The 25,273-nt window shown below is 40.0% G+C and overlaps 1 protein-coding gene and 1 long non-coding RNA gene across 10 annotated transcripts in view; one reads left to right on the top strand and one right to left on the bottom strand.

Moving 5' to 3' along the window:
• Positions 1-1,597: 1,597 nt before the first annotated feature.
• LOC138188811 (protein Wnt-11b-2) overlaps positions 1,598-25,273 on the top strand; it is a 29,013-nt gene continuing 5,337 nt past the window's right edge. For 2 of the 9 annotated variants that reach the window (XR_011175689.1, XR_011175690.1), the window contains exons 1-4: positions 1,750-2,438; positions 17,259-17,500; positions 20,155-20,507; positions 21,046-21,317. Coding sequence is in view for 7 of the 9 variants with exons in the window: in XM_069130919.1 (XP_068987020.1) it covers positions 2,347-2,438; positions 17,259-17,500; positions 20,155-20,507; positions 21,046-21,317; positions 21,385-21,415 (990 nt within the window). In the remaining 2 variants the exon portion in view is untranslated. Of the gene's footprint in view, positions 1,724-1,749; positions 2,439-9,459; positions 9,659-9,977; positions 10,229-13,589; positions 13,844-15,115; positions 15,615-17,258; positions 17,501-20,154; positions 20,508-21,045; positions 21,318-21,384; positions 21,580-25,273 lie in introns of those variants that run through there. The other 7 variants (XM_069130915.1, XM_069130917.1, XM_069130919.1 and 4 more) reach the window with 7 other exon arrangements.
• Positions 1,626-9,961, bottom strand: LOC138188815 (uncharacterized). Its single transcript, XR_011175697.1, has 3 exons — positions 9,591-9,961; positions 9,197-9,314; positions 1,626-1,751 (listed from the first exon to the last, which is right to left on the bottom strand). It is a non-coding gene; the product is annotated as an uncharacterized LOC138188815 (long non-coding RNA).

The following is a 25,273-nucleotide window of genomic DNA, read 5'->3' as shown; positions in this document are numbered from 1 at the left end:
GACAAACAAATTTCTATTTAAATTCTATTTCTTTAGCGCGTCCATAGAAATGTAAATTTGCGTGAAAATCCGCAGCGAGAAAATAGAAGCGACTGGAAACTTTTGAGCGGTAGTGTACAGTGTACATGCATAAAATGCCTCGAAGAATACAATCGTTTCTTGACACTAGATCTACTGACCTGCGATGTTTGCCTAAATATGTCATACGCAGATGATCAGAATTAAAGTGGCAGGATGGAAACAAATAGATATACGGTGAATCATAAAGCTGTTCACGTACAAAGAACGAATCTAGGGCGCAGTGCAGAAATGACAATTATGCAACTGTCCCAAAATAGTAAGGATTCTCCACTGGTGATAATTTCTTTGCCTCTATTATCATCAGGTATGAATTAATATCAATTTATATGTATACATAAAACATTTAGCTGCATGTTAAATGCCAATTGTTCTAGCGTTAAAATGGTATTGGGATATAAGCATCGTTAAATACCTGCATCGTTAGACTGCAGATTTTGATGCGTTTATAGGGAATTTGAAAGTGTAAAATCGCGCGTCACGATATTTTAATAGTAGGTTAAACCATCCTTACGAAATCGAGAATAGGGCGCGCCAAATTGACTTAGCAATTATGTACATTGCATAAGCATAATTACGAGATAGAATATAATTACAAAAATTGATAAATCTATCTGCAGTAGTCGTAGTGGAAAAATAACTATCGAGCGTGTGACGCAGGAATGTCCTCCAACTATCGAAGATCAGAACAATAGAAACACCAAAAGAGTACAGGCAAATAATGATCTTTTTACAACAAATAGGAATATTAAACGACAGTTGTCCAGTTCCGAGTGTGGTGAAAATAACTTGCTCTTTTCGCGACGGCTTCTAGATTAGTTTGGATCGGTGGTTCAGCGAAACGTAGCTTCTTATTAATAGATATAAATTGTTCCGCAATTTCACGTATTACACCTGTTTATGTAAACGATATCCAACTAGTTTACGTAAGGGAATCCTTTAGAATTGGTTTCTTCAAGAAAAGAGACGTTCGGATAGCGCGCATTTACAAACAGCAGGAGGAACTCGTATCGAATCCTCGGACCATCGACGTTCCATTCCAGAAGCTCGTTGTTCGAGCAAAAACGAGAATCGAACGAACGAGTCGGTGATATTCCTGAGAATCTTACGTCGACGAACGTTGTGTCGTTTTAGATATCCGGACACGGTCACGACGTATCATCGGATCGGACATGGAAGAACGACTTTCCCGATTTTTGTCCAACGGATCCTCTCAGGCCAAGTGGACGCGATCTTTGACCAGTTTCTCGCTTCCTCCCTTGTTCGCGTGGCCGCGTTCGCACCGTGATCGCCATCCCTGTGGCCGGTTCCTCGTCCAACGAAAACCGAGTAGGTGAAGTAGGAGGAAATAGAGTAGTAGTAGGAGGATTCCACCTCCACGGCGACCGGCAAATCCTGCGGGACGGCTCGACGGACACCTGTAACCACGCAGACTCCCTGCAGCACGGGACGGCGCGAAGGAACTCACCCGATAGGGGACCGTATCGGTCGCAGATCATTCAGGATACCGCGCGTTGACGTCTGCTCCGCTGCCTCCATTGATCATCCTCCGATCAATCGTCGAGTGACAGTGGACGTGCCGGTTGTTGTTTTGCTACACTCGGCCTCCTTCGCTTCCCGCTTAGCTTCGCCAAGTGTGCACACGGTACGTTATTCGCCGGTGGGAAAGCTCGCTTCGAAAAGGAAAGAAAAAATAAAAGAAAAAGAAAAAAAAGGAAAACAGAGAAAAAGGCTCGACGATAATTGCACCGCACGCGGTGATCAGCCGTGATAAATCAGGGCCTCGCGTGTGTGATTTCTAAGCGACTGCTTTATCGTCCCATCGACAACTGCAATTAAGTACAGTGTTTCCCGACTTGGAATTTATATCTTCCTTCGGACGCGCTGCCCTTTTCCCCCCGGTATCTCTGGCTGTATCTTCGAACCAGTTCTCATTGTTCTTTCTCTTTAACATTTTTTTCAATTTAGAGTAGCGTTTAACAGAGTTACATCGAGAGCGGAATAATTGGAAGCGAAGTTCGGTTCGGTCGTTACACCGATTGCATTGATCCGAGATCTTGGAGTATTTTTTCATTGGCTTCGTCGAAGATGGACACGCCAAAGGTACCGCGGTTCTACGTTACGATATCCACCGATCATCGAGAGAAACACAGTGGTCCCTGAAAGAGCGCGCGTGCCAGGACAGTCGTCGAACATTGGACAATTGATAGAGCAGTTCTAATGCGCGAAGCAGCGGAACGAATGCCAGTCTTTTAGAATGTAAAGTGCATGAAGATGACGGCAACGAAGAGAAGCGGTGCTAAAGCTTGGCTGCTCTTGTTCCTGTTGCTGATTCACGATGGCAGGTGCATCAAGTGGTTGTAAGTAACAATACAATTTCTTAATCGCTTCTTACGTCTAGATTTTATCTTAAGCACGCGCAAAATTCTCAGGCGGAACAACATACGTCCATTCGATGTTCAAACTTTATCCAACACGGATGTGAAGAAAATATCACGGCTTTTCTCTAGAATAATTTAGACGAAAGAAGGAATTTTAACGTAAGAGACTATCGTCTAGGCTATAATCGAGAAACTTTTGGTATATCTAGAAGTCTCCAAATAGATTTCTCGCTTTGTATTCCAGAAACGATATTTAAAAAGGATGCGTGATATTGGTTAAACTTCTTTAAGAATAAATATCGCTTCTGGAATATAAAACGAAAAATCTGTTTGACCTTTGAACTTTTGCACGCAATAATTTACGCAATAATTTACGGAAGATCTAAATAATAGTCGAAGAATTACAAATCTAAAACATCTCCTAATCAAAGAACCTATCTATGTAAACTATAGCTGGTACATTAGTGTAAAAAATTACATGACATTAATTGCAACGAATATAAATCCAGTATATTTAATAACGTAAAAAAGCTACGATCTGAACCGCGTTTCATCCAAAAGCTATAATTTGGTAATTAAATTTCATCGACGAAACGAAAGCTTCCAATTTTTATGGGAAGCTTATCATAGTCGTTAATCAGTTAAGAGATAAGTTATGCTTGCGAGTATACTCTATACCGGATACCTGTGTAAAGTAATTTAAACGGAGGTCTAAAAGCTTGGTTCTGTCGAAGCTGCCATGAATCGTTCGGTAACAAGCAGCCCCGATGTTCTCACGTTTGTTCACGGGGCCTCCGGAGGAATCGAAAGATTAATGTAGGTCCGTTAATGAGAAACAAATAGGTTACCAGCCGAGATGTACGTACGCGCGGAGAAGAATGGGAGCGGAGAGCAAGGAGGATCATTTTACTCTATTATAAAGATTTTCTTCTTGCTTGTTTTCTTGGCCGCGCCATGGGGCCCCGAGGAACAATAAGTCTCAACGAGGATTTATTACGCGTTCGAGCTTCTCTTACGTGTGATGCATCGAATTTAGGTTTATCAGGGCGTCCCTTGTACTCCGGCCGACTCGTAAATTCCTATGAAAATATTTTATAGCAATGTTTACACGTTTGCGAAACACGTTGCGATGTGTAACGACGCTTAGGTTTCGTGAAATCTGCGTCAGTTTCGATTTATCTCCTCGTTACCGATTTGTCTCTGTTCGCGGTGTCACGCCAACGTTGAAACGCCTCTTTCGAAACGTTCGATCGTTACGTTCAATAGCAACTGCGGTTTTGCTATCCGTAATAGCAGGTACTTCGAGTATGAAAAAGTATACGATCGAAGAGACTAGAGAGAAATTGGCAGGAATACGATTAACCGAGAGGGAGAGATTTTCTGACTTGGTAGCTTCAGAAATACGATGGTTTCTCGTTTGAAAATGAGACGAAAGAAGGGCTGTGACACGCCATCGATAACAACGTTCTGAGAAATATTACTGAAAATAACACGTAGCAGGCAACGAGAATAATATATGACTGACAAATGGCCGTTCAAACGAAGGTAAGTCATTCTATCACTTGTCTCATATAGGGAGGCTAAAGAAAATAGATAAGAAGCTTAGGGGAATGGAGATAGCCAGCTCGTTACTTGGAAGAAATGAACAGGATCTGTTCTTCAAACTTATTGCTATTCGCGGTGAAAATTGGATCTTGTATGGTAACGAGATACTTGGAACAATGGCATGATAAAGATGAACATGTAAAGCATACGCAACATGTAGTATGTACAATGTACATCCAAACGAGATAATGACGACTTTGATTTGCTGGACATCTGCTGGATCAGTCCATTATTGTTTTCTGTATCTTGCTACTACGATTACAGCAGCAATATATTGTAAACGAAAATACAACGCAACGAGATATACGTGGAATTAATAAGAAGACGATTCGCGATGGAAATCAATTTTGCAACGCGATAACGTAAAATATTTCATATAGAAAATCACGTAAAAGTATTAACATCCTGTGTATTTTGTTAATATGGATCATCGAATGACCGCGAGAGTGCGAATATTAATTATACCTTCTTTAACGAAATGAATTTAGGCTTGCCGGTGAACCTTTTCTTTCTCAATCGTGAACTCTTGAGAAACACCGTGATACGAACATAATGGAGTTTCGTGCAACGATCGACTAATACTCGAAACAATTATAAATTCATCTTGGCAATCGTACAAATCACCTTCGTCTTAATGATAGGTTTGCCTCTGCGCGCAATTTACATTCGTTTCTCTTCCAAGTACAGAAATTCGACTACGCTAAATCGATAGCAAGAAAGAAGGATTAGAATTCATTAAACGTAATCAACGAGCGTAATGAAATTTCGTGCAACAGCCGACTAATACTCGAAACAGTTAAATTCATCTTGACGATCGTACAAATCGCTTTCGTCTTAATGATACGTTTGCCTTTGAGTGCAATTTACATTCGTTTCTCTCGCAGCTATAGAAATTCGGCTATGCTAGATCGATAGCAAGAAAGAAGGATCAAAATTCATTAAACATAATCAACAATCATCTAATTTCCTTCGCTTCCCTTGCCTCGGCCAAATATTCCGTGCGATTAATCTTCTGCGAAGGAGCTTCACGGAACCTTCTACGTTCGTCGATTCCTGCCTTAATTCCCATTCTTCGTACCAATTAATCCTATGCTTCCCCTCCGATCGTTCTCTTCATTCCAGAGGCCAATTTCTTATGAATCATGGCCGGTTTTTCCGCGGGCGAACGAACGAATCGTTATGATGGCATTTCCTATAAGATTCCATTCTCTTTCTATTCTAATATGTCAGATACAGTGTGTTATATACACGCATTTATAATTTGACGTATTTATAGTACTGTGGAACCTCCAGTATCCGAATTAATGAGACGCGCCTAACTGTTGGTACGAGGGAATTTTCGAATAATGGAACCCACGTCTCTGTTTATGATTATTATTCATAAGACCAACGATAGAAGAACAATTAAGGAGATATCTCAAGATATATGATACGTACGAATATATAAAATATGAAATATATGTGAATATATAAAAATGTACGAAGACCACAGAACAAAGACGGGATAAGTCGTATTTCATATTTTTCGTACAAGAAGTTGAGCAGTTTTCAAATCCAACATCTTATCGAGCAATCGCGTATCAAATACCGAAACTGTTTTTTTTCCATCGTAGTCACGACAGTAGTGTCTCGTTACGAAGCAATTGAAACTTCAGAAGGATTTATATAACACTCGTAATATATTCGTAAAAATTGCCTGTGGCAAGTGTTTGAGTATTTTCATGAGTAACTGTATATCCAGACATATACAATTGATGCTTATAGAAAATCCCATCTGGTCGTGTAACCGTTGCGTCTAGCTGGAAGCAGTGAACGTACGAAGACAGCGATAGTCGTAATATTGGCCAGCGATCGAAGTTTACAATTTTTCACAACAGCGTCATGTAGAATTGATCGGAAGCAATTAATCTAGTCATAGGTAGATCTATTAATCTAGCCATAACTAAAAGATCATCTGTATACGTCGCACAATAATGAGTCATAAAATTGCAGCTTCTGGAATAAAAATAGAAACGGATTATAACATCTTTATTCCTTTTTACAAGCAGATAATCTTCCTCAAATATAATCTGTCGCAAAAATATCCGGATGCTACAATGTTTCTAATAATTGGTTTATATCGTGAGTTAATATGAATATTTCATTCGTTTATCGATCTCTTAGAGTTAATAAAACGTTAAACGGCGAATAAGAAACGTGTAGCTTTGGCGTTAGAAAACTATTCAAACGCTTTACAAAAATTATATCTGCCGGTCCTCGTGATGCCCCTTCGCACGAAGGTAAAATGGTAAAGTATAAGGTAAGACGCCACGTTATTGGTTTGCGTTGGCGCAAAACACAAAACACGCGCGATCGTCGAACAGAATACAACATGACGATGAATGGAAATAAAAATAGAAATTCTTCATATGCTCCCTTCATATGTGAAGTCATTCGTTTTCTATGGTATATACGAGTATGATGTGCCCATAGCGGAGCCTCTCTACCGTTAAGGATTAAAGCTAGATTCACACTAGCGATCACGGCAAGATTACGCCAAGTCAAGCACCGGTCAAAATCGCCTGCACGCAATCCAACGAGAGCATCCACAGCAGGCGGTTCGATCGAGTCGAATGAAAATCTGTCGACCGCGGCGCCGGATCAAGATCACCGTCGACAGTCGGAAAGGAGCACGGAGAACGAGCGTCTAATCGAATTTGTAGGAAATTGCAGCGAACTATATGATCTCAGTGGCAAAAAATATTACGACACATCTGACAAGATAAAACGGTGGATGGAAATAGAGAAGAATGACCTGGAAACTTCTACAGCCACGCAGCTATCGCAATTACTTCCATTTATCATTTCCACTCATCGCATTACTACCGCAAACGTATCTCATTCGCCATCTTATGCATCCTCGTGAAAGATTAACGCGAGTTTCGTTTGTTCCTTGTCCGAGCGAACGAACAAAGACGAGAGTGACTGGCGACGAGATTTGATTGCTTCTGATCGTTCAGTGTGAATGCCTCGGTCAAATCCTACATTTTGATTGATCGTGACCTGTGACCGCACCTTTGACCGCTGGTGTGAATCAGGCTTAATGGTTGCGAATATAACGTCACGGAAAATTGTAAACGTTAAGTGACCGATTTTACGATCTGGCTGGGTCGCTTTTATCAAATGTACGTATAGATGGCGCATCTGACGCTTACACGTGAAATCCTAGTGTTACTAGCCGTTGCTCGCGAACCATGAAGATATCCCATTATCGTTCACGCGGCAACAGACGTGATCGTAGGATCGCTCGAACCTCCTTTATTTCACGTAGCTGCACGCCGTGACGTTAATTGTCCTGTGATTCGGGGCGAATTTCATCGGGCGCGTCCATGGGGGACGCTGAGAGGGGTTGGAAAAGCGGAAACAGAAAGAGAGAACGCCGCTCGCCGTCGGATGATGAATGGAGGAGTGATGGTGGTTTCGCGTGCAAAACCAAAATACGAGTGGAATGGGGAAGAAAAGTACGAGAGGAAGACAGCGCGGCTCGAACAGGGTGGAAGATTAGGGGTTGCCTGCGATTCGTGATTTATAAACGTCCTTTCCAAGAAGCCTCTTTCTCCTCGAGGCCTCCCCTCCGTCATTCCGCCGGCCCCTCCGCCCATCATTCGGGCGCCCCCCCCCCCTTTTCTTTTGTTTATAATCATCGACACCGACCGCCTAGCGGGGGCAATCGAACGGCGATCTCGGAAGTCGCCAACGCGATTTGTTTTTGTCGCTATACAGCCCGGAATCCTACATCGATCCTGTCACGTCCAGCCCTATGAAAGATGCGTGCTCTCGTCGGGCCGACCTTTCTTGGAAAGGAAATTTATGAGCCTCGCCCGTTAATTGTGCCCTCACGAAGGGACTTTCTTTTCACAGGCAAGCATTCAGCTCGGGAGAAAATTTGATACGCTTGGTCTCCATCGGATGTAGCCTCTTACGTAAGGTTACAGTGAGAATTTTGTACAGTGGTGTTGCAGAAGTTTCTGTAATAGTCAGATAGATACTTTGATGAAATTAATACTTGATAGAATGTCCTTTTTGCCTGATAACTTTGCTGGAGTATATGTTATTAACATACGATGAAATATGAAGAATAATAGTACTTTTTACGCAAAAATGAAATTATTGTCATCTGTTCCTGATCTCAATAAATTTGTCCCTGAAGAGGTTAACAGTTCTCACGAAACTGCTTCTAAACAAACCACCTAGAAACCAGTTTCACAGAGAAGCAAACTTAAGAAGACAGCTGAATAGCATTTGCAATACTATGACAGCGTGATACACGTCGAAGCAAAATATTTGTGAATTCGTTTTCCTCGCGTCGTAATTTTGAAATCGAAAGCAACTGGAGGATGCTTCATCTAACGATTCGAACGAAGACGTTCATCTATCATTTGGATCAAGATCAGCAATCGTTTTTATGCTATGGAACCATCTCTGCCGTTCTTTCAGCGCAATCTCTGCCACTTGTAAAATGATCTGGACAGGAGGCTCGTTGCGAACGAGGATTAACGATCGATTTATAATAATTTGCATCAGTATCCTGATTAACGTCGGACTGGTACAAGATCGCGTGGATGTTGCTATTTATAAAATTCGCACGTAAGTGTGATATACGTATCGTCGATCCGTTTTCTCGTAAATCATCTGTTGCATGATTCTTGTGCGAAACGTAGGAGGTATTATCGTGTAATTAGATGCCCTTCATGCGGTAGGAACCCTATTTATATACATTTATAATATTCTGATACATATACTGTAAGAGACCCAACCCTACTTATTCATTGAATAGAACTAATCAAAGTACATATTATTAAATAATTATTAGTATTTATATTATTTATAATATTATCAAATTAATGTTTCTTTATGTTTAGAATGATTATCATCGTACAATTATTATTATGTTAAATGATACATTGCACTAAGTAGATTGCCAATACTTATATATTTATGGTTAATTTAAATGTGTAATCAATAATGTATATAATACACGTTATAAATGAAAATGTATAAAATATTCAAGATAATGTATTTGCTATGATATATAGAGGATGAGATAGATTTCTACGTATAATGATAGCTTATGAAATTATTTGAACACTCACCACAGGAAACTTTTATGTGCATATTGTGTGTGTTATATACAACATTTTGAAACTTCATTATCACTCCAGTGGGACAGGACTGCTATGATTATATGTGTTGGTACAATTTGCAGCTGATCTAAAAATATATATAGAAACTACAAGATATTTGCTGCATACATATATTTAGTAAAAAAATATTATACAGCATGAATAAGCAGCCATCTTAATTGTAAGAGATATGTGTATATATATATATATATATATATATATATATATATACACATATACGAAAGTATAAATTTTATGAAAACAAGCTTCAGTAAGAACATATGGGTATTTATATAATTAAAAGTGAATAACATTATCCTGAACAACTATATTAATTAATTTATAGCAGAATATTAATATTTACGTTAGTCGATCCCAATGGCGGCAGAATTCCTTGAGACATCAAATAGTTATGGGCTCACAAATTTATAGGTAATCGGTTTTTAAGTATTCAAAGAACCTCGGAAACCCGGGCTATTATCAAGCTTGTAAACATCGTATTTTATGATCTATATGTCAAAACCAATTTAGAAATCTATAATGTATATCTTCGCACGGGTCCTCCCACAAGAATTCTCAAACGTAACGGTCGTTCATCGATGAAAGTATCGATACTATCGATTGCTACCGAATATGGAGAATTACGATATTTCAAATGTATTTTCACCTTGATTTCTCTGAATAAGTAAAATAATACGAATTATTAGCATGTTCAACTACAACAAGATAATTTCAGCTTTGTCACATTTACAATTTTTTGTCGGGTTTCAATCATGGTTTTATTAGTACATTGTATATGTTAACGGTATAGTGTGTATCGTGCGTATAGTGTGTACAGTCGTGTGTGTGTGGATAGAGTAAAGTATAAATGTTGAATAATTAAGGAGATAGATAGGGTAAAAAAAGGGAATACAAGCTAGAAGTGGATGCAAAAAACAGCAAAAAACAGCGAATATGATTGCGGAAAGCCGGAAAGATAGATTCTATACTAGTAAGCAGGAGGTAAGTAGAAAAAACATAAGGAAGAAAAGCGAGGTTAGGTTAGAAGGCAACTGTGCGTGGCGGGAAAAAGCTTATGAAGCAGGTAGTGACAGGATAATTAGCAAGTGCAGATATACGATTTAAACTCGAAAAATTCAAAAGTCTTACACGGTAAAGAGAAACAAAATTGAGATTGCAGATTTCAAATTTGCATGATCACTAGATAATATATTTCTGGTTCTTCGGGTCTCGATCGCGTTTCTATTAATACGTTGTTTAATAAAAGGCGTCAAATTTGCAGATAGACGATCTCTTAGATTCGACAATGACATTCTTTAACAATCCATTTGTGGTATTCCACTGGCAAAAGTACAGACTTTTAAAAAATTTTCATTGTGAATTTAGAGGTCTGTCTTGATGTTTAAGTTTGATGGCTTTTATGATATAATAACGTGTTGATAAAACATAATTGAAACCTAAAGAACCAGAAATATGTCATCTAATCACCATGAAGATTTAAAATTGAAAATTTCTACTTTGTATCTCTTTATCGTGTAATACTTCACAATGTTTACTTGAAAATGTTCAAGTTATCTTTTTTAACATGTTTTGTTATCTCATTTGTATATATTATGTTTGTAAACTCTATTAAATTCATATTATGACTCTGAGAAGGGATTCCAAGAAGTTCCTAATATTATTTTCATCATTATTACTTTTTCCTTCTATGTAGATACTATAATTTTGTGAAACTTGAACAAATTAAAGTATTTTATAGAAATATTTTTTATAAACTTCTTGTGAACTTTCCTTCAAATTATAAAACTTCTTTCTGTCTCTCCAACTTGTATGACAAGCTTTTATAATCTATCCATTATCCTAATATATGTTTTGTACTTTGATAAAACCTAATCTTACTTCATCTAAGTTTGTACACAATTTTGAAATACTATTTCAGTGTTTGATCATGAAAAATTCTCCAAATTAGGAGTAATGTAAGAAGAATAACGATTACATACAAACTCTTAAAAGTATTTGGATACTTGCAGACACCTTCTATGAATACATTATGTACATTATACGATACATCCTAAAATTTTATTAGCACTGTTATGAGATTTGACACAAATATTCAGATACAAGTACTAAAACAGATATAAATTGAAAGATATTTAGTGTAAGTATGCATATTTCACAGAAATCATGAAAGTCAATTACCCATTATATTATACAAATTAACCTCAACATTCACTTTCATACTTCAGATAGGTGCTGAACATTTTGTGTTGCTTGAGAGATATTTTTAAACGTTGTGCAAGAATTTTACACTCGCAAGGAGTTACATAAACGGCCATTTCTTAATATCTTCTTTCCAAAATGTTTTATATAAAGCGTAGAATGCAAATGTTTTCTATGATAAATGTCCAAATATTTTCGTGAGTCAGTGTAGATAACGAGGTAGATTAAAGAACTATAAAGAGTGAAAATGACTGCATCCGGAATTGTAATATTAACGGAACTCGAGGGCTACTTCAGTTTCGTTTCCTCTTCGGTTGAAAACGAGCTGGTGGCCGCACACGAGAGGTCCTCGGTTGGGAATCGTAGGCGCCGACCTATTATCAGCCCCGTAAAAACGCCACTTTACGATTCCACCAGTCAAAACGAATTTCGAAATTGCATCCGACATCGGAGGTACTTGTCCATTCGGTCGTTTCGAAACGTACATCACGGAGTTTTATTGAAGCTCGCCGCATTTTCATAAGAATGTACACACCCGTGAACGACCATGAACTTCCTCGGGAGTATAAGCTTGTCCTTATACACTCTTTCACGTAATGGATCGCGTATAGGAGGCCGGCCAAATCTCCTCCAATTTATGGGTACGTTCTTTTCTTTTTTTTCTTCTTCCACCCGGCTAATTTAGGATTCTATAATTTAGGAGGCATTTTGCGAGAAAGCTCGCGGCTGCCGATCGATTCCGAGGAAACGAGCGAACCGGTAGCATACCTTCCACGCGGATTATTCGCACGAATTCGCTCACGTCGTCGCGTTTACGTCTCGCGTTTTAGCAGGTAAACTGGTTATTATAATTGGATACGCTCGTTGTCGGTTTTCGAGAAAATTAAGCTGCTGTTTAACAGAATGCTGAGATTGGGTGGTAATATTCGTGGGAATTTGTATAGCGTTAACCGAATAATTGTAATATTTGGATAATTGAAGACTACATAGGGAAGACCAGCGTAAACGTCTTAGAACTCTTGTAATATCGAAAAGTATACCAGTATGCATTTAACTCTGCACCTGTAGCGTAGTTAACTAACAGTAGAAGCGAGAACAAGCTTCGGTTGGCGCTGTACGATTCTCCCGTACGCATAAAAAGTTTCTTAGATCGTTCGAATACTTTTTTAAGCCATTCTATAAACGACGCTGTACGTTTTGAGAAGTAACGTAAAACCGAACACGACTCTCTTAATGGAAGTAGATACATCAATATAAACCTCAGTGATTGCGAAGAAACAAGATGAACGGCAAACGATATATTCTTCATTCGTGACACCTTCTACAAGTAGTCGGACTTGTTGCGTACTAGGTGGTCTCGCGAGACAAGACCTCGCCGCGATTGTTGAAAGTGCCTCGAAAATGCGTTCATTGGCTAATTGAAATGGTTACCGACATGATATACGCCGCACGTGAATAATAACTCGTAACAAATCTAAGCGCGGTCGTTGCAAATTGGATATCGGACAGTTTCTGTCGTAGTATTTACCACTGCGAATGATTTATCAACGCGCGTTTCATGATCGAAATTGAGAAAGCCAATTGCACGTATCCTTTATGTCCTAGAATGTTCTGTTAATATGCTGTTTGATTTATTACGCCAGAATCTGCTTAAGAAGAAGAAAATTAACAAAGCGTTGGAGCAGTTTTTAACTTGAACGTTATTTAAGTAAAATATTTGAGAAATAGTGGTTTAAGTAATATTTATTTCATCTGGCTGGATGTTATTTTCACAATGATTATGCGTTAGTTTCTTTGAATAAGCATTTGATTTTTCTTCGAATTATTTTATTATTTAGCTGTCAAATGAAACTTATATACGTATATCAACTTGAGGTTTAACTAAATTTTAATCAAAAATTATTTCATATATATTTATAACTTATAATTAAATGGAACGAAGAATTGACGAGGACTGCAGGCTGCTTGTTTTAGTTCTGTCAATCATATTTTGTAATGAAAAAAAAAAAAGAAACTAATCGAAAGCAAACCTCACACTCGCATTAAAATAATTGCGGCCTATCAAGCAGCATGTTTCAGACGAGCAATTTACATAATTGTACGGAAAATCTGTCAAGTGTCGTTTGTTGAACGCCGAATCTGTCTTCCTTTGAATTTGTTTCCGTTAGGTTGCACCAATGCCTGTAATTTTTCTTATCTTTCTTTTAGTTTGTTCGAAGCCTGCAGCCAAACGCGATGCACTTTTATATACATATGTACGTAAATAAAAACACGAAGAAAATGTATCACGACGTTGAAGCTTTGCATGAAAAGTGGTTAGGCCGATGTGGAGCAGCTACTTTAATTTTTATGTCTCAGTTGTCTTTCAATTTTGCAAGAAAGAGAATGGTTTTAACGGTACGTACAAGACAAAAAGATATAAAAGAAGTATGAAATACGAGTATCACGAAATAATTATATGAAACTGCAATCAGAAATAAATTAAGTTTTCAATATCTCTATACATATCAAAATTATGATATACGCTATATTATCTATGACATTCTTACTAATAACTTTATTTGTATATAATATGATAGTTTATTGCTCGGTTTATACTTGGAACATGTCTTTGGATACAGTATTATTTATTAGAAACTTTTTCTAACCTCTACAAGCCCTACAAGGCTGTCGTCGTGTAGTCAACTTAACCTAATCGTCCTGTAGCTGTCGTAGGATACGTTTCGTTCGCATTAAAACAAAAAATGTGCATCTATTATTTCCTTGTAAAACGAAAGAATCTTTTAGGGCAACCAAATATTTATCGTATTTTTTTTTTAAATCGAAGAAGATATAAAGCGCTGAGAGCATTTTTCGAGATTTTTAAATATATACTTCCAATGAATTGTGATTATACCGGTAGCTTGAAACCAGAATCGGAGGAAGTTCAATGGCCACTGAAATTACTTATCTTTTTGCGAGGAGACGATGAAAAATTAGGCAAACAATTTGGCGAGCAGCGCACGAACATGGTCGGTTGGTCTTTCGTGCGCGTCCTTATTTCAGTGTGCGTGAATTTAATGAGCCATGCGTGAGGAATGCGTCCCTCGGTTCCGTTCCGAAGCGCTTGACGCGTGAAATAAATTCGCTTCCTTCTTTTTCCATTGACAAAAAAGTCCCCTTTCATTCGTGGTGCGTGTCACTCTCGCATAAGGCGATAAATAACCTCGCACAAATATAACACGGCATCTTTCCTTTTTCTTTTCTTTTTAAGAGTAATTTCACTAGACATTATCGTTTTAACGTTTCAGCGAATTACACACGTTTTCAGAATATTCTTAAGAAGCGTTTAGATGACTGATATTGTTGCCAATATTTCAGATTCTCAACGTTATCGTCAATACAATGTCGTCGAGTACTTTAAATATCGACAAAATTTTTCACGAGATCGTAGGGGACTGTAGGACAAATTCAAGAATGCGTATTACACGATCTTCTACGTACGATTGGTCCATCCAGCCACTTTGACAACGACAACTCGCTCAAACTTCTGCGAAAGAGTAGAATACGCTATTGGGCAATGAAATTCGATCAGGCGTTAAAATAAAGCTTACTGAAAACCTGGTATCGAGTTGATAAGAATATCGCGTAATATGCTTCGTTGAATTTAAAGTCTCCTACAACCCCGACCTAGCCCCCTCTAAAGAAAAAAAGAGAACGAACAAGATAAGTAACTTCGGTTTCGCTGTAAGAACAAAGTATTTTGGGAATATCTGGTCGTCGTTCGTAGTAAGGTCGACAGCATCGTCGCGAACAGCGGAGAAATAACGAGTCGCGTCAGCCGGCACACGCTGCATAAACACCGGCATAAACTCGATTTGCCGCGATAAGCGTTCGACTACTTTCGTGAGGCGGTATAACGTTAATTCGAATTCGTATAACTTGTTTAATCTAAACGAGGCTTGGTGCAGCGAGTTGATCGTTAAACGAGCGTGGCAGACGAAGGAGGAGGGGATGCCTAGTTGATATCGAAACCAAGGAGGACGTAAATCCCCGCAGAAATGGGGAACGCGAGCATTTACGATTGTCCCGGTGTATGAGCGTCATGAACGGGGACGAGCACATAACGCGAATGGCATCTTGGAAACGACAGCAGCGGTGCGATCGGCGACGGAATAATGAATTAGAGGTACGGCCTTTTGATAGGGTAATTTCGAGGGTAGGCTGCTGACACGGGGTTGGCGAGCCGGCCATTCCCAGGGCTGTTACGTCTAGACGTATCCCGTGCCCGAGCCATTTCGACTTTCAGGTGTCCGTAATTATCCTCGGTACGGTTTGCGCCGCGGCGCACGTATCCACCCGCGCCGCTTAAAGCCACCTTTCAGCTTCACGCCCTATAATTTTCGAAATTCACCCCTGATTTACGGCCCTCTGCTCGAACCGTGGCGCGAACGACTCACCGTCCGATAGAACCACCTCCGTTCCGTGAATTTCAACCTCAAGTTTCCATTTTCGAGATTCGTTCGCTCGCTGCGTCCTACGCGCTGGATCCCTTGGCCGCTTCCGCGCGCAGATACTCGTCGTAGGATGAACTGGAGGCACGAGCGAAGCCAAGTAGATTACGAGGCTCGCGGAAAGACGAGCATCGAGGACAGGGAAATTACGTTTGTCGCGACGCAACAACAGCATCGTAAAGTCGTCGAATCTTCAGAAATATCGCGGTTGAAGCGATCGATGACTATTTATAACCAAGGAAAACTCAACGACGCAGAATTTTTTGGTATTGACGGACCTTTCTTTCCTTTCCTTAAACTCTGCGCGCTCTGTTTCATTGCTCGCGAACCGTTAGTCGGGCACTCGAACGTCGCGCTCGCGAACCTCAGAGCCTGTCGCTACCGGACGTGACCGGTAGGTACGTAGGGGTAGTCCGAGCACGCGTATGCTTCCGGTAAACTTTATTTTATGCTATACGCGTATACACGTGGATATTAAAGACGATCGATCCCATTGTTTTATTTCGTCGTATTATTATGTATCGCAATGATACGCTAATTATACAAAATAACAGTGGTAATAAATAGTAGGGATAAAATCGATAAATATGTTTAATATAATTTTGCTATCGTGCAGCTATTCTGTTAGGTGACGTTTGGAACCAGTTGTCGCGTCTAATCGTTCGCTCTTCGTCCTTTAAAAAACTGACTGCGCAACCTCTTCGTCCTTCGACCTTCGATTCAGGACGTCGACTCGTAGCGAGGGTAAGAGTTGTTTGGGCATAGGCGGATTTACGATGGAGGGTGAAGCCCTTTTCGCGTGTGTGGATGGCCAGTAGGCTATAACGCGGAGAGTGACCATCGTTCGGGCGTGGATGGGTATTGCAAGGTTGAAGAGAAACGTTTGGTAAACGTAGGTGGGGTTGGACGAGTACTCTAATACATTATCCTCGGCTTCTCTGCTTTCGACGGCGCGTTCCTTCAACGTATCGCCTGCTATCGTTCAATTTGGAGCGACATATGCGTTCTCTGTCCTTGTCGCAAAGATTTTACGAGCAAGTAAATTCTATTTGTCCAAAAAGGAGCTTCCCTTTTCGAAAGTTTTAATTCGATTGGCAACGTGACGCACATAAATGAACAAACGTTGCTAAAACGAAACCTAAATGTTGCCAGGATTATGTTTCTTTCGTGTGAACAGAACGTCGTTGGAAAGTTGTCTCGGACGACGAAAAGTTTCTCGCAGTTGCTTCAGCGGGAGCAGAACTTTAGAGCATCGAGCAGTCGTGCTGCCCTTTTCGTTCAAACGTATCATCGACGTCTCATGAGCCGTTTAATTGCAGGGCTCTCGGTCGTACCGGAGATGGCTACACGTGGACGAGGGAGGCCTGCACCAGCGCGAAAAGCTCCGGCCTTTTGGAGAGGAAGCAGGCAAGGGCGTGCAGAGCGACGCCGGACGTTATGGCCAGCCTGGTGCAAGCGGCCAGAGATACATCGACGGTATGCCAGCAAGCATTTCGACATCGTAGGTGGAATTGCAGCAGCATCGAGCGTGCGCCGGATTATACGCCTGAATTACTTACCGGTACGTTCTATGTCGGATGTTCGACACCTTTTATTTAACACCGCGGAGGCCAGTCACGAAGCTGCCCCCTCGGCTCATCTAAGATTCTATTTCGTCAGACATTGAGGCGAAAAGAGATATCGAGTCGTAGATGCTCGCTGAAATATGAAACGCGGTTGGAACGGTGCATCGAGAAAATTGGGAGGAATTATTGGAAGAGAGAGGATGATGGTGTTGTCGAGGATGCATTTCTCAGGCGGCTGAACAGTCGACTAAGCTTAATTCTTCTCCTTCGATTTTTGAGATAAGAAGAAACTTTCGATTTCGAACGAGCCATTGGTCATAGTGATCGAAGGAGTTTTGGAGGCCATCTTCGTCTTCTTTCAACGGAACCGTGTTCTTCTCAACACAGACGATCGTGTAGCCCTTTTGAAGAAGATCGTGACTATGGTCGTCCAAGATCGCTCAAGATCACGAACGTAATAACGAGCGAAAAAGCAGAATTCACGATGTACATGCTCGCGAAGCACGATACTCTCTTACGTGTTTGCTTAACGTTTACTTTCTCATAAATTTCACTTCATCTTAGAAAACGTAGAAAAATTTCTAGATGCCATAAATAAATACTCTATGGAATTTTAAGGCATAGAAGTTTTCTACGTTTTAGATCAAACAAGATAAAGTTACGTAACATGGCACGATATGGCAAACAACGTGTCTCTTTATTTCCGTGGAAATATCCATGTCCTGTAACTTATTGGCTTCCAGGAATTTAATTGAAAATCCTTCGATTACGTATATGGGTATATATATCTGATTGACTGTAATATTTAGCATACTAAATTCTGTCAAAGGCGTAGGTAAATCACGACGACGATTCGATACGGTTCGGGGCGATACATCGAGCTGTCGTAATGTATTTGTTTCGTTAATGCATGAACTGGCTGATCAGAGAAAGTGAACAACATTCGCGAGTTGACACGAACATGTCGCCAACGTTAAATCCTTCTCTTTCACTTGGAAGTTATTCGTATTATCGTTCTTGGAAATCGCTTCCTAGATATGAACTTACACGAATATGAAAGTGGAGCCGCGCAAAGTCGTCCATTCCTGCGAAAGATCCTTATTCTATAATCCCTATTTGCCTTTCATACTGCCGTGTTAGTTTCCTAGAAAAGCGACGAAACGAAGAAAGGTAAACTTTTCAGGGAATTAATTTGAACTAAAAAGTCTAGAGTAGAAAAGCGTCAATTACTCGACTTGTTTCGTTATCGTCACATTCGTCTCTCGAGGAGAAAAATTCCTCTCTCGTTCAACGAAGCTAACGCAGTTGGAGTTAGAAGCCACTTCTTCTAATCAGCCTTCGAGTAATCATTTGCCTCGAGCAAAGACGCTCGTACAATTTAAGAAACTTCTTAAACACGCTGCAATTCGAAAGCGTAGCTGCATCGGATTAGAAAAGTTCAGACTCCACTGAGCGATCAACGTTTCCAAACGGAAGAGGAGAATAAATTAGGATTAGATACCCTCGAACAAGAACAAGTTCGATTCTTTGTGCTCTTCTGCGAAAGCTTTTTTGAGGGCCCCGGTAGAACGAAAAATTATTGCTAGAAACGTCAAACGAGCCTGAAAACGAGGATCGTATATCCCGCGAAGCGTATCAGGTTAAATGGGAAGGCCTCGAAGAAGCGGCTCAATTAGTGGTCATTATCAAAGCTGCTGCTTCCTTCCTTTCTGATAGCGGTTGCCAGCGAATGTCGGATTAACTGTTGGCCGTTTGACGATAATTATATATTGTAAATAAAAGTGTTCCCCTCGGGGCAAGAGGAGCGATCCTTCGTTAATGAGAAAACCGAGAAGCTTCGGCCCGTGAGGTTCGCAGTGGCGATGAAAAACACACGGTTGCTCGATACGTATCGGAGGAGCGGAAAAGCCGCCCTTTCGCTGCCGCTATGCTAATCAGCTTTCCTTCAATTATTTCAAACCGGCTGGAGGAGAGACCGTGAATGGCGACCTCTAAAGGCACCACGGACCGTACCATTACCGATTTTATTCGGGGCCGTTCGAGAGACTCGACTTCTTGCCACGTTAATTGCCCGCCTCGCAGATTTCTTATTAGAAAATCGCAGCGTCGTCGCTTCGACCTTCGACCCAATTCATCGGAAGACCTTTGCTCTTAGCAGCAGCCTCGGCAAAGCTTCTTATGTAACGAAAATAGAATTAAACGCGAGCTTGTTAAGCAAATTTGCCAATGGACAAGCCGAACAATGCCCGTTGCAAGAGAGAACGTTCGGCTTGCTACGTTTTCGTTCAGCCTTCTTCTTCTTTCATTCTTTTTTTCTTTGTAAGTCCGGATTTATCGGGAGTTTATAACGAATTTCATTAGCTCGAACAGGCTTGGGCAAGGTTTTGCTTGCGACGAGGATGGAAGCAACGCATCAGGATACCGAGTCGTTTTAATTAATTGATTATACTTATTCGAAAGGTACACTGTCGTAAGTATTGGGTTACGCTTAACGAAAAATCATATCAATCATCTTACAATGAGATGGCAGAGTAACTAGAAAATTAAATCAGATGGAATCAAAGCTAAAGGGCCTGTAGAATTCTCCGCGGAAGAAAAGAGGAGAGAACTCTTAAACGCAAGAAACACATTTTGCAATCTGCCGTAACAGGAACCAGAGAACAAGCATTCGTGTACGCTATGTCGGCTGCAGCTGCAGTTTGGAGGCTAGCGAGAGGATGCGCCCTGGGCAGTCTAGCGGCTTGTTCCTGCGCCACTCCACCACGAAGAGAGCCACCGTCACCGTCCGCCTTGATTTCACCTTCGTCCTTCACCGCCACGTCGCTCTCGTTCGGCACGCTTTCTGCCAAGAACTCGTTCAAATGGGGTGGCTGCGGCGACGACGTTAGATCCGCGTCCAGGATGGCCAAGAGATTTCTCCAAGGCGCCACTCCTCCTGGCACAGGTGCAACCGCGAAGTTTATGCACGCTGTTAACATGCACAACAACCGGGCGGGTCGAAGGGTAATTGAAATAATCGTATTAATTTAAAGCGACGAACAAGAGGAAGACGGAGGATTTGCATTCGTTTCGCATCCACGCTGATAATCATTTCGCCATTATACGTTTCATTCGTGTAGCTTTTTCGGCTTTAGGAATACGTGGTAATTATTAGACTGCGGATCTTTACGTAAATTCATATATTTCGGAGCATAATTGGAAACGTAGAAACTGTACTCTGGATCAAAATACGAGAAACGAGAACAGATCGAAAACGAAAGGAAAACCTGATACACGGCAAACTAAATTACCGTATTAACGCGTTAATAAGCGAGCTGTTGGATCTTGTCGAAAATACGCAACATCTCTCCGCGCTAATATAAACTTTCCCGTGAATAGCAAATACTTGGATCGAGCAATTCGCTGTAGCTGCTCTCTTTAAACGAACTCCGAGCCTCACTGAGGAATTTCAATTATTCGTTCGTACGCTTCAAATAAAATATAAGAAATACATAAGCTGACAGAATTCACATGTGATCTCTGTGTATTTAATCGTTACAAGGCAGTGGAACAATCCTTGACCCTGGAATGCAAATGTCACGGAGTTTCCGGGTCGTGCAGCGTGCGTACCTGTTGGAGAGGTCTTGGTTCTTCGGGGCCAGCAGCCGCAGGAAGTCGATTGCTTCGGAGATACGCAACTGCGGCGGAAGTTCGGCCGAGGTCAGGAGGCAGGCTACCGCCTCTATATCATCACGATAATCTGTTGTACACCACGAAAAGCCCGGACTATTGTCTTCCTGACAAGAAGAGGGGGAGTCTTGGAACTGTCGGCAGGTAAATCACGCTTCTCTTTCTTTATTTGTTTCGCTAATATCGTAGAACCGGTTTCGTGCTATATTAGTGGTTTGCAGGCGATTGTTTCGCCCATATGACAGACGCTTCGCTGTCGCGTTTCCTTCTCACGCCACGGGCGATTCTAACCGAACTGTAATCTCAAGGTGGAAAATCTCTGATAGAATAAAGGAAGAAGTCAAATGATCCGAAACGAACAGGAGTTGAATAACGCAGCTGGAGTAAGATCAAGCGTGTCTTCGTCACGTCGTAATATCGTACAGTAGTACGATGCAGGCATGTTCACGAGAAATTCAAAATTCTAGTTGATAAAGATTACGGATTAATTATATGCAATCGATAAGTGATCAGTTGGTTGCGACTTAAATCGCAATCGTAGATTACCGTAATCCAAACTATAATCATGGTGCCTAAATAATAAAAATTTGTGTATTATCGTATTCTCGATATTTCTGCGTATGCCTGTGCGCATATTTTATTCGAAGGTCGTGGATGTTTATGAGCTTACTGGAAATCTAAATATGCATAAAGACATAGGATGCACACAATGTTCAGAGATATCTAATGTATTCGAAGTAAAATATTTATTATGCTAGTTAGTAGCTGATACAGATCACGTAGACTCCATTTTCATAGTTAGCTTCCTGGCAGTATGAAATTGCATAAATATCCAAGCTTTATGGATTTGCATATTTTGCTATATTTTCAAAGCAGAAACACCAACGGTTTGATAACAAATCGATAAATTGATGTACAGTAGATGGAGTAATAAAGAATATACGGAATATCTGAAACGTTCAATGCGATACACATGAGTGCACTTTGCAGGCTAATCTTCTCAAATCCTTCCTTTCACGTCTAACTTTCCACCAACATTTCACGAACATGGACATTTTGTACAAGTAACCCAATCCTTGCAAAACTAGAAGAAAGATAGTCGAATGCAATTCTAGAAGTTACAGTGCACAGCACCTCCTTTCTAAGTAAAGATACAGAACGTTTGTGTCGCAACGCTGCATCATGATTATGTACTTTCTTTCCTTCCAACGTTGGCCAGTATAGGCTAAATTTTCAATTTTATCTTCCATTATCGTTATTATTACTAGTAATTAACACATGGTTCCAAACGAGCTCCTTACAAAATCCTTCTCGATGTTCGTCTTTGTAATTTGCCTGTTGTTTCTGTTTGTGTACACTTTTCGTCCAAGTTCCCTGTGTATTGGGTATTTTTATTTTTGGTACTGATTTTGGTTTTATCTTGTCACATGTTTGCCCTTCTTCGTTTATATATCCTGGTATTTTAGTCTGCTGACTTTCCATTGTTTTCTTCCTGCCAATCTTATCCGCGACAGGATTCTTTTGATTCTAATTCGAAGGTTTATTTCGCGCGTGCACAGTATTCAACGTCCTCGGCTCTTTCAGGTCTTTGTATTTGAGTTTGTACGAGGAATTCACCGTTCTCCTTATGTCTTCCTTTCGAAGGCTGTCCTTTATCATTTCTGGTATCGTGCAGTATTTTATTTTCTGTATTATTTAGGCGAAAGAAATACGAGAAAGAGACGTTATATATCTGCCTTAAATCCTTTTCAGCAAGGTACGAGTTAGACACGAGTAAGTTAAAATGCGTTGATCGATATATCCACAAATTTTTTACTTTCAACGGATTTAAGGATATTTTATCATTTGCGAGCCTGACACAGGATCATATTTTATTATAAGTGGTTCACTTTCCTTTCACGTAGAAAGAAGTACACAAACATCTAGTTAGCACGCTTCACGCTTACTGCCAATTCGGAGAAATCTCATGTATCTAGTTTTCTAAGCTTCCAAATGGATTATACTCGTAAATTATTATTGAGAAATGTATCCGCTTCTTTCGTAGCATTGCCTCTAGATTGGCACAAATTCAATTGAACTGTCGCTTAAATTACGCCTGTCGTCGATAGCGATTGTGATCGATCGAATTCCTAGTAACCGAAATACTTTGTGAATAGTAAATAGTAAGCATCCAGATCCTTCGTAAATATTGCATTACATAATGTACCAAGTTTCCCCGTAGCCAACTCGTAAGAATATATCGATACATTTATACATTTACATAAGTAGAATGTATCTAGAAAAATAGCCGATTAATGCAAAATATAATCAAAATTTACGACGCAGAAGTAGATTCGTTTTAATACTATGTGAGAAATATTGTATAAACATTTCCTTTAATATGCTCTCGTTATCTGAGTCAACTTTTTAGCTTCGAGTCGCCTTACGTTGGCCTATACACTTTGTATGTACGGTTTACGTTCTGAAATATAAGAATATTGCTCAAAATACAAATCTTAACTTGCGTTCCGATACGCGTTTGCTAATTCCCATTTCTTCGGCAAATAAACGCAATCGTTAAGTACGCGCGTGGAAAAAGAAGAGGAAAAAGGGAAAAGGATAAGTTGTGTATCTTTATCCGCAAGAGGTGGCGTAAGGAGGCCAGGAAGTAGCTTTGCTTTGAAAATGACTTTGCATTTTGATATAGGATCGCGACCACCTTGCCATTGATTTCCTTATCCTTTCAACGCAGTCAGGTGTTATCTCGTTACATTTGTCAGCGACTTTATTCAGTTCGTTAGTAAGGTACATGTACAACGTACAACAAGTATCTTGTAGATAGCCGAGTGGAATTCATTACGGTAGTTCCATTTGTCAGAAGCTCGTATTAAGAAGTAAAATCGAAATACAAATATGCTTACATATGTAACCATATTTTTCGCTTCTAAAATAGATTCGTGTGGGATATTAATCTTACACGTACGGGGTGTGCCAGAGTTTTCCATTCGAGCATATTGTAGTAGCGTATTATAGTACAAGTATTATAGCAGCGACGCACTCGTATAGATGTACGGGCCTGATGGAAGTATCTGACGAACAGAAATAATAAATATTTTGCCAAGAAGTCGAAGGAAGATATACGAAATAACTTGCCGTCGAGAAAGCGTAAAAGTAAATTGACGTTTGCGTTCGTTCGATTTCACAGTACGTAAATATTGATTGCCTTTACGAACACAGGATTTTCACATCACAGGACTTTACGTTCACATCTGTAGGAAACGTTATGTTTCTTATATTGGAAGTTTCTTGCTCGTTCCCTGCAGCCTCAGGGAATGTACGCTACTAATCTTTTGCGTTAATTGTTCGTCCGTATCAATGTTTGCCGGGTAAATTTTGTTCTCGGTCAAATCTTGAAGGCTAATGGTCGTGCAGTTTTTAAGAAAATAACAGAATTACGAGGAATCTTGATTTTTATTTGATGCATTTTATATAGAAAGATACAATTACGCATATATTGTACGATATCGTAACACAGACGTCCTTTCGCTTTACGTGCAATTGTAGATAGGCAAAGTGCACAATTTTTGTATATTATAACGTGTTTTCAAAGATGAAATAGCACTACAAATTTATCTACTTGTGTAAAAAAATGTACGTAAAAAATATTAATGCGGCCCAAAGTAAAAAATATTCTAACACCGTTTAGCAGAAAAAGCTCGAGATATCTTGTATCTAACAAAATTTCCATTTGCCAATGAGATAAACTACTGTACTTTTTGTCGATGCTTTGAGCTCCATAAATATGCTGTCAGTCGAACAGCAAAAAGATCAATCTACAAACCACATTATTCGTACCGTTCGTATTACAGAAGAATGTATTATCAATAGAAAATTCAATGCTACTACGTTGCAGCGTTACCTATATCGTCGTACACGGTTGTCTCAGTTAAACGAAATCGCCTAAGATATCTGCCTCGTTTACGATCGTATAAGGAAGCTTCATAGGACAAAGTTGAGCTACTTACGAGGAAACGATCTTCTCTCAATTTTCTGTTTCTTGAGAAGGCTACAAGGTTATCGGTATTCTTTTAAATAGAACTCTGCGTATCTGTTTATACCGG

The sequence above is a fragment of the Bombus flavifrons genome, chromosome 17 (assembly GCF_040668555.2).
Source record: "Bombus flavifrons isolate JBK064 chromosome 17, iyBomFlav1_principal, whole genome shotgun sequence".
In the NCBI taxonomy this organism is placed as follows: domain Eukaryota; kingdom Metazoa; phylum Arthropoda; class Insecta; order Hymenoptera; family Apidae; genus Bombus; species Bombus flavifrons.
Note: the sequence above shows the minus strand (reverse complement) of the source record. Positions and strands in the feature narration are given on the sequence as shown.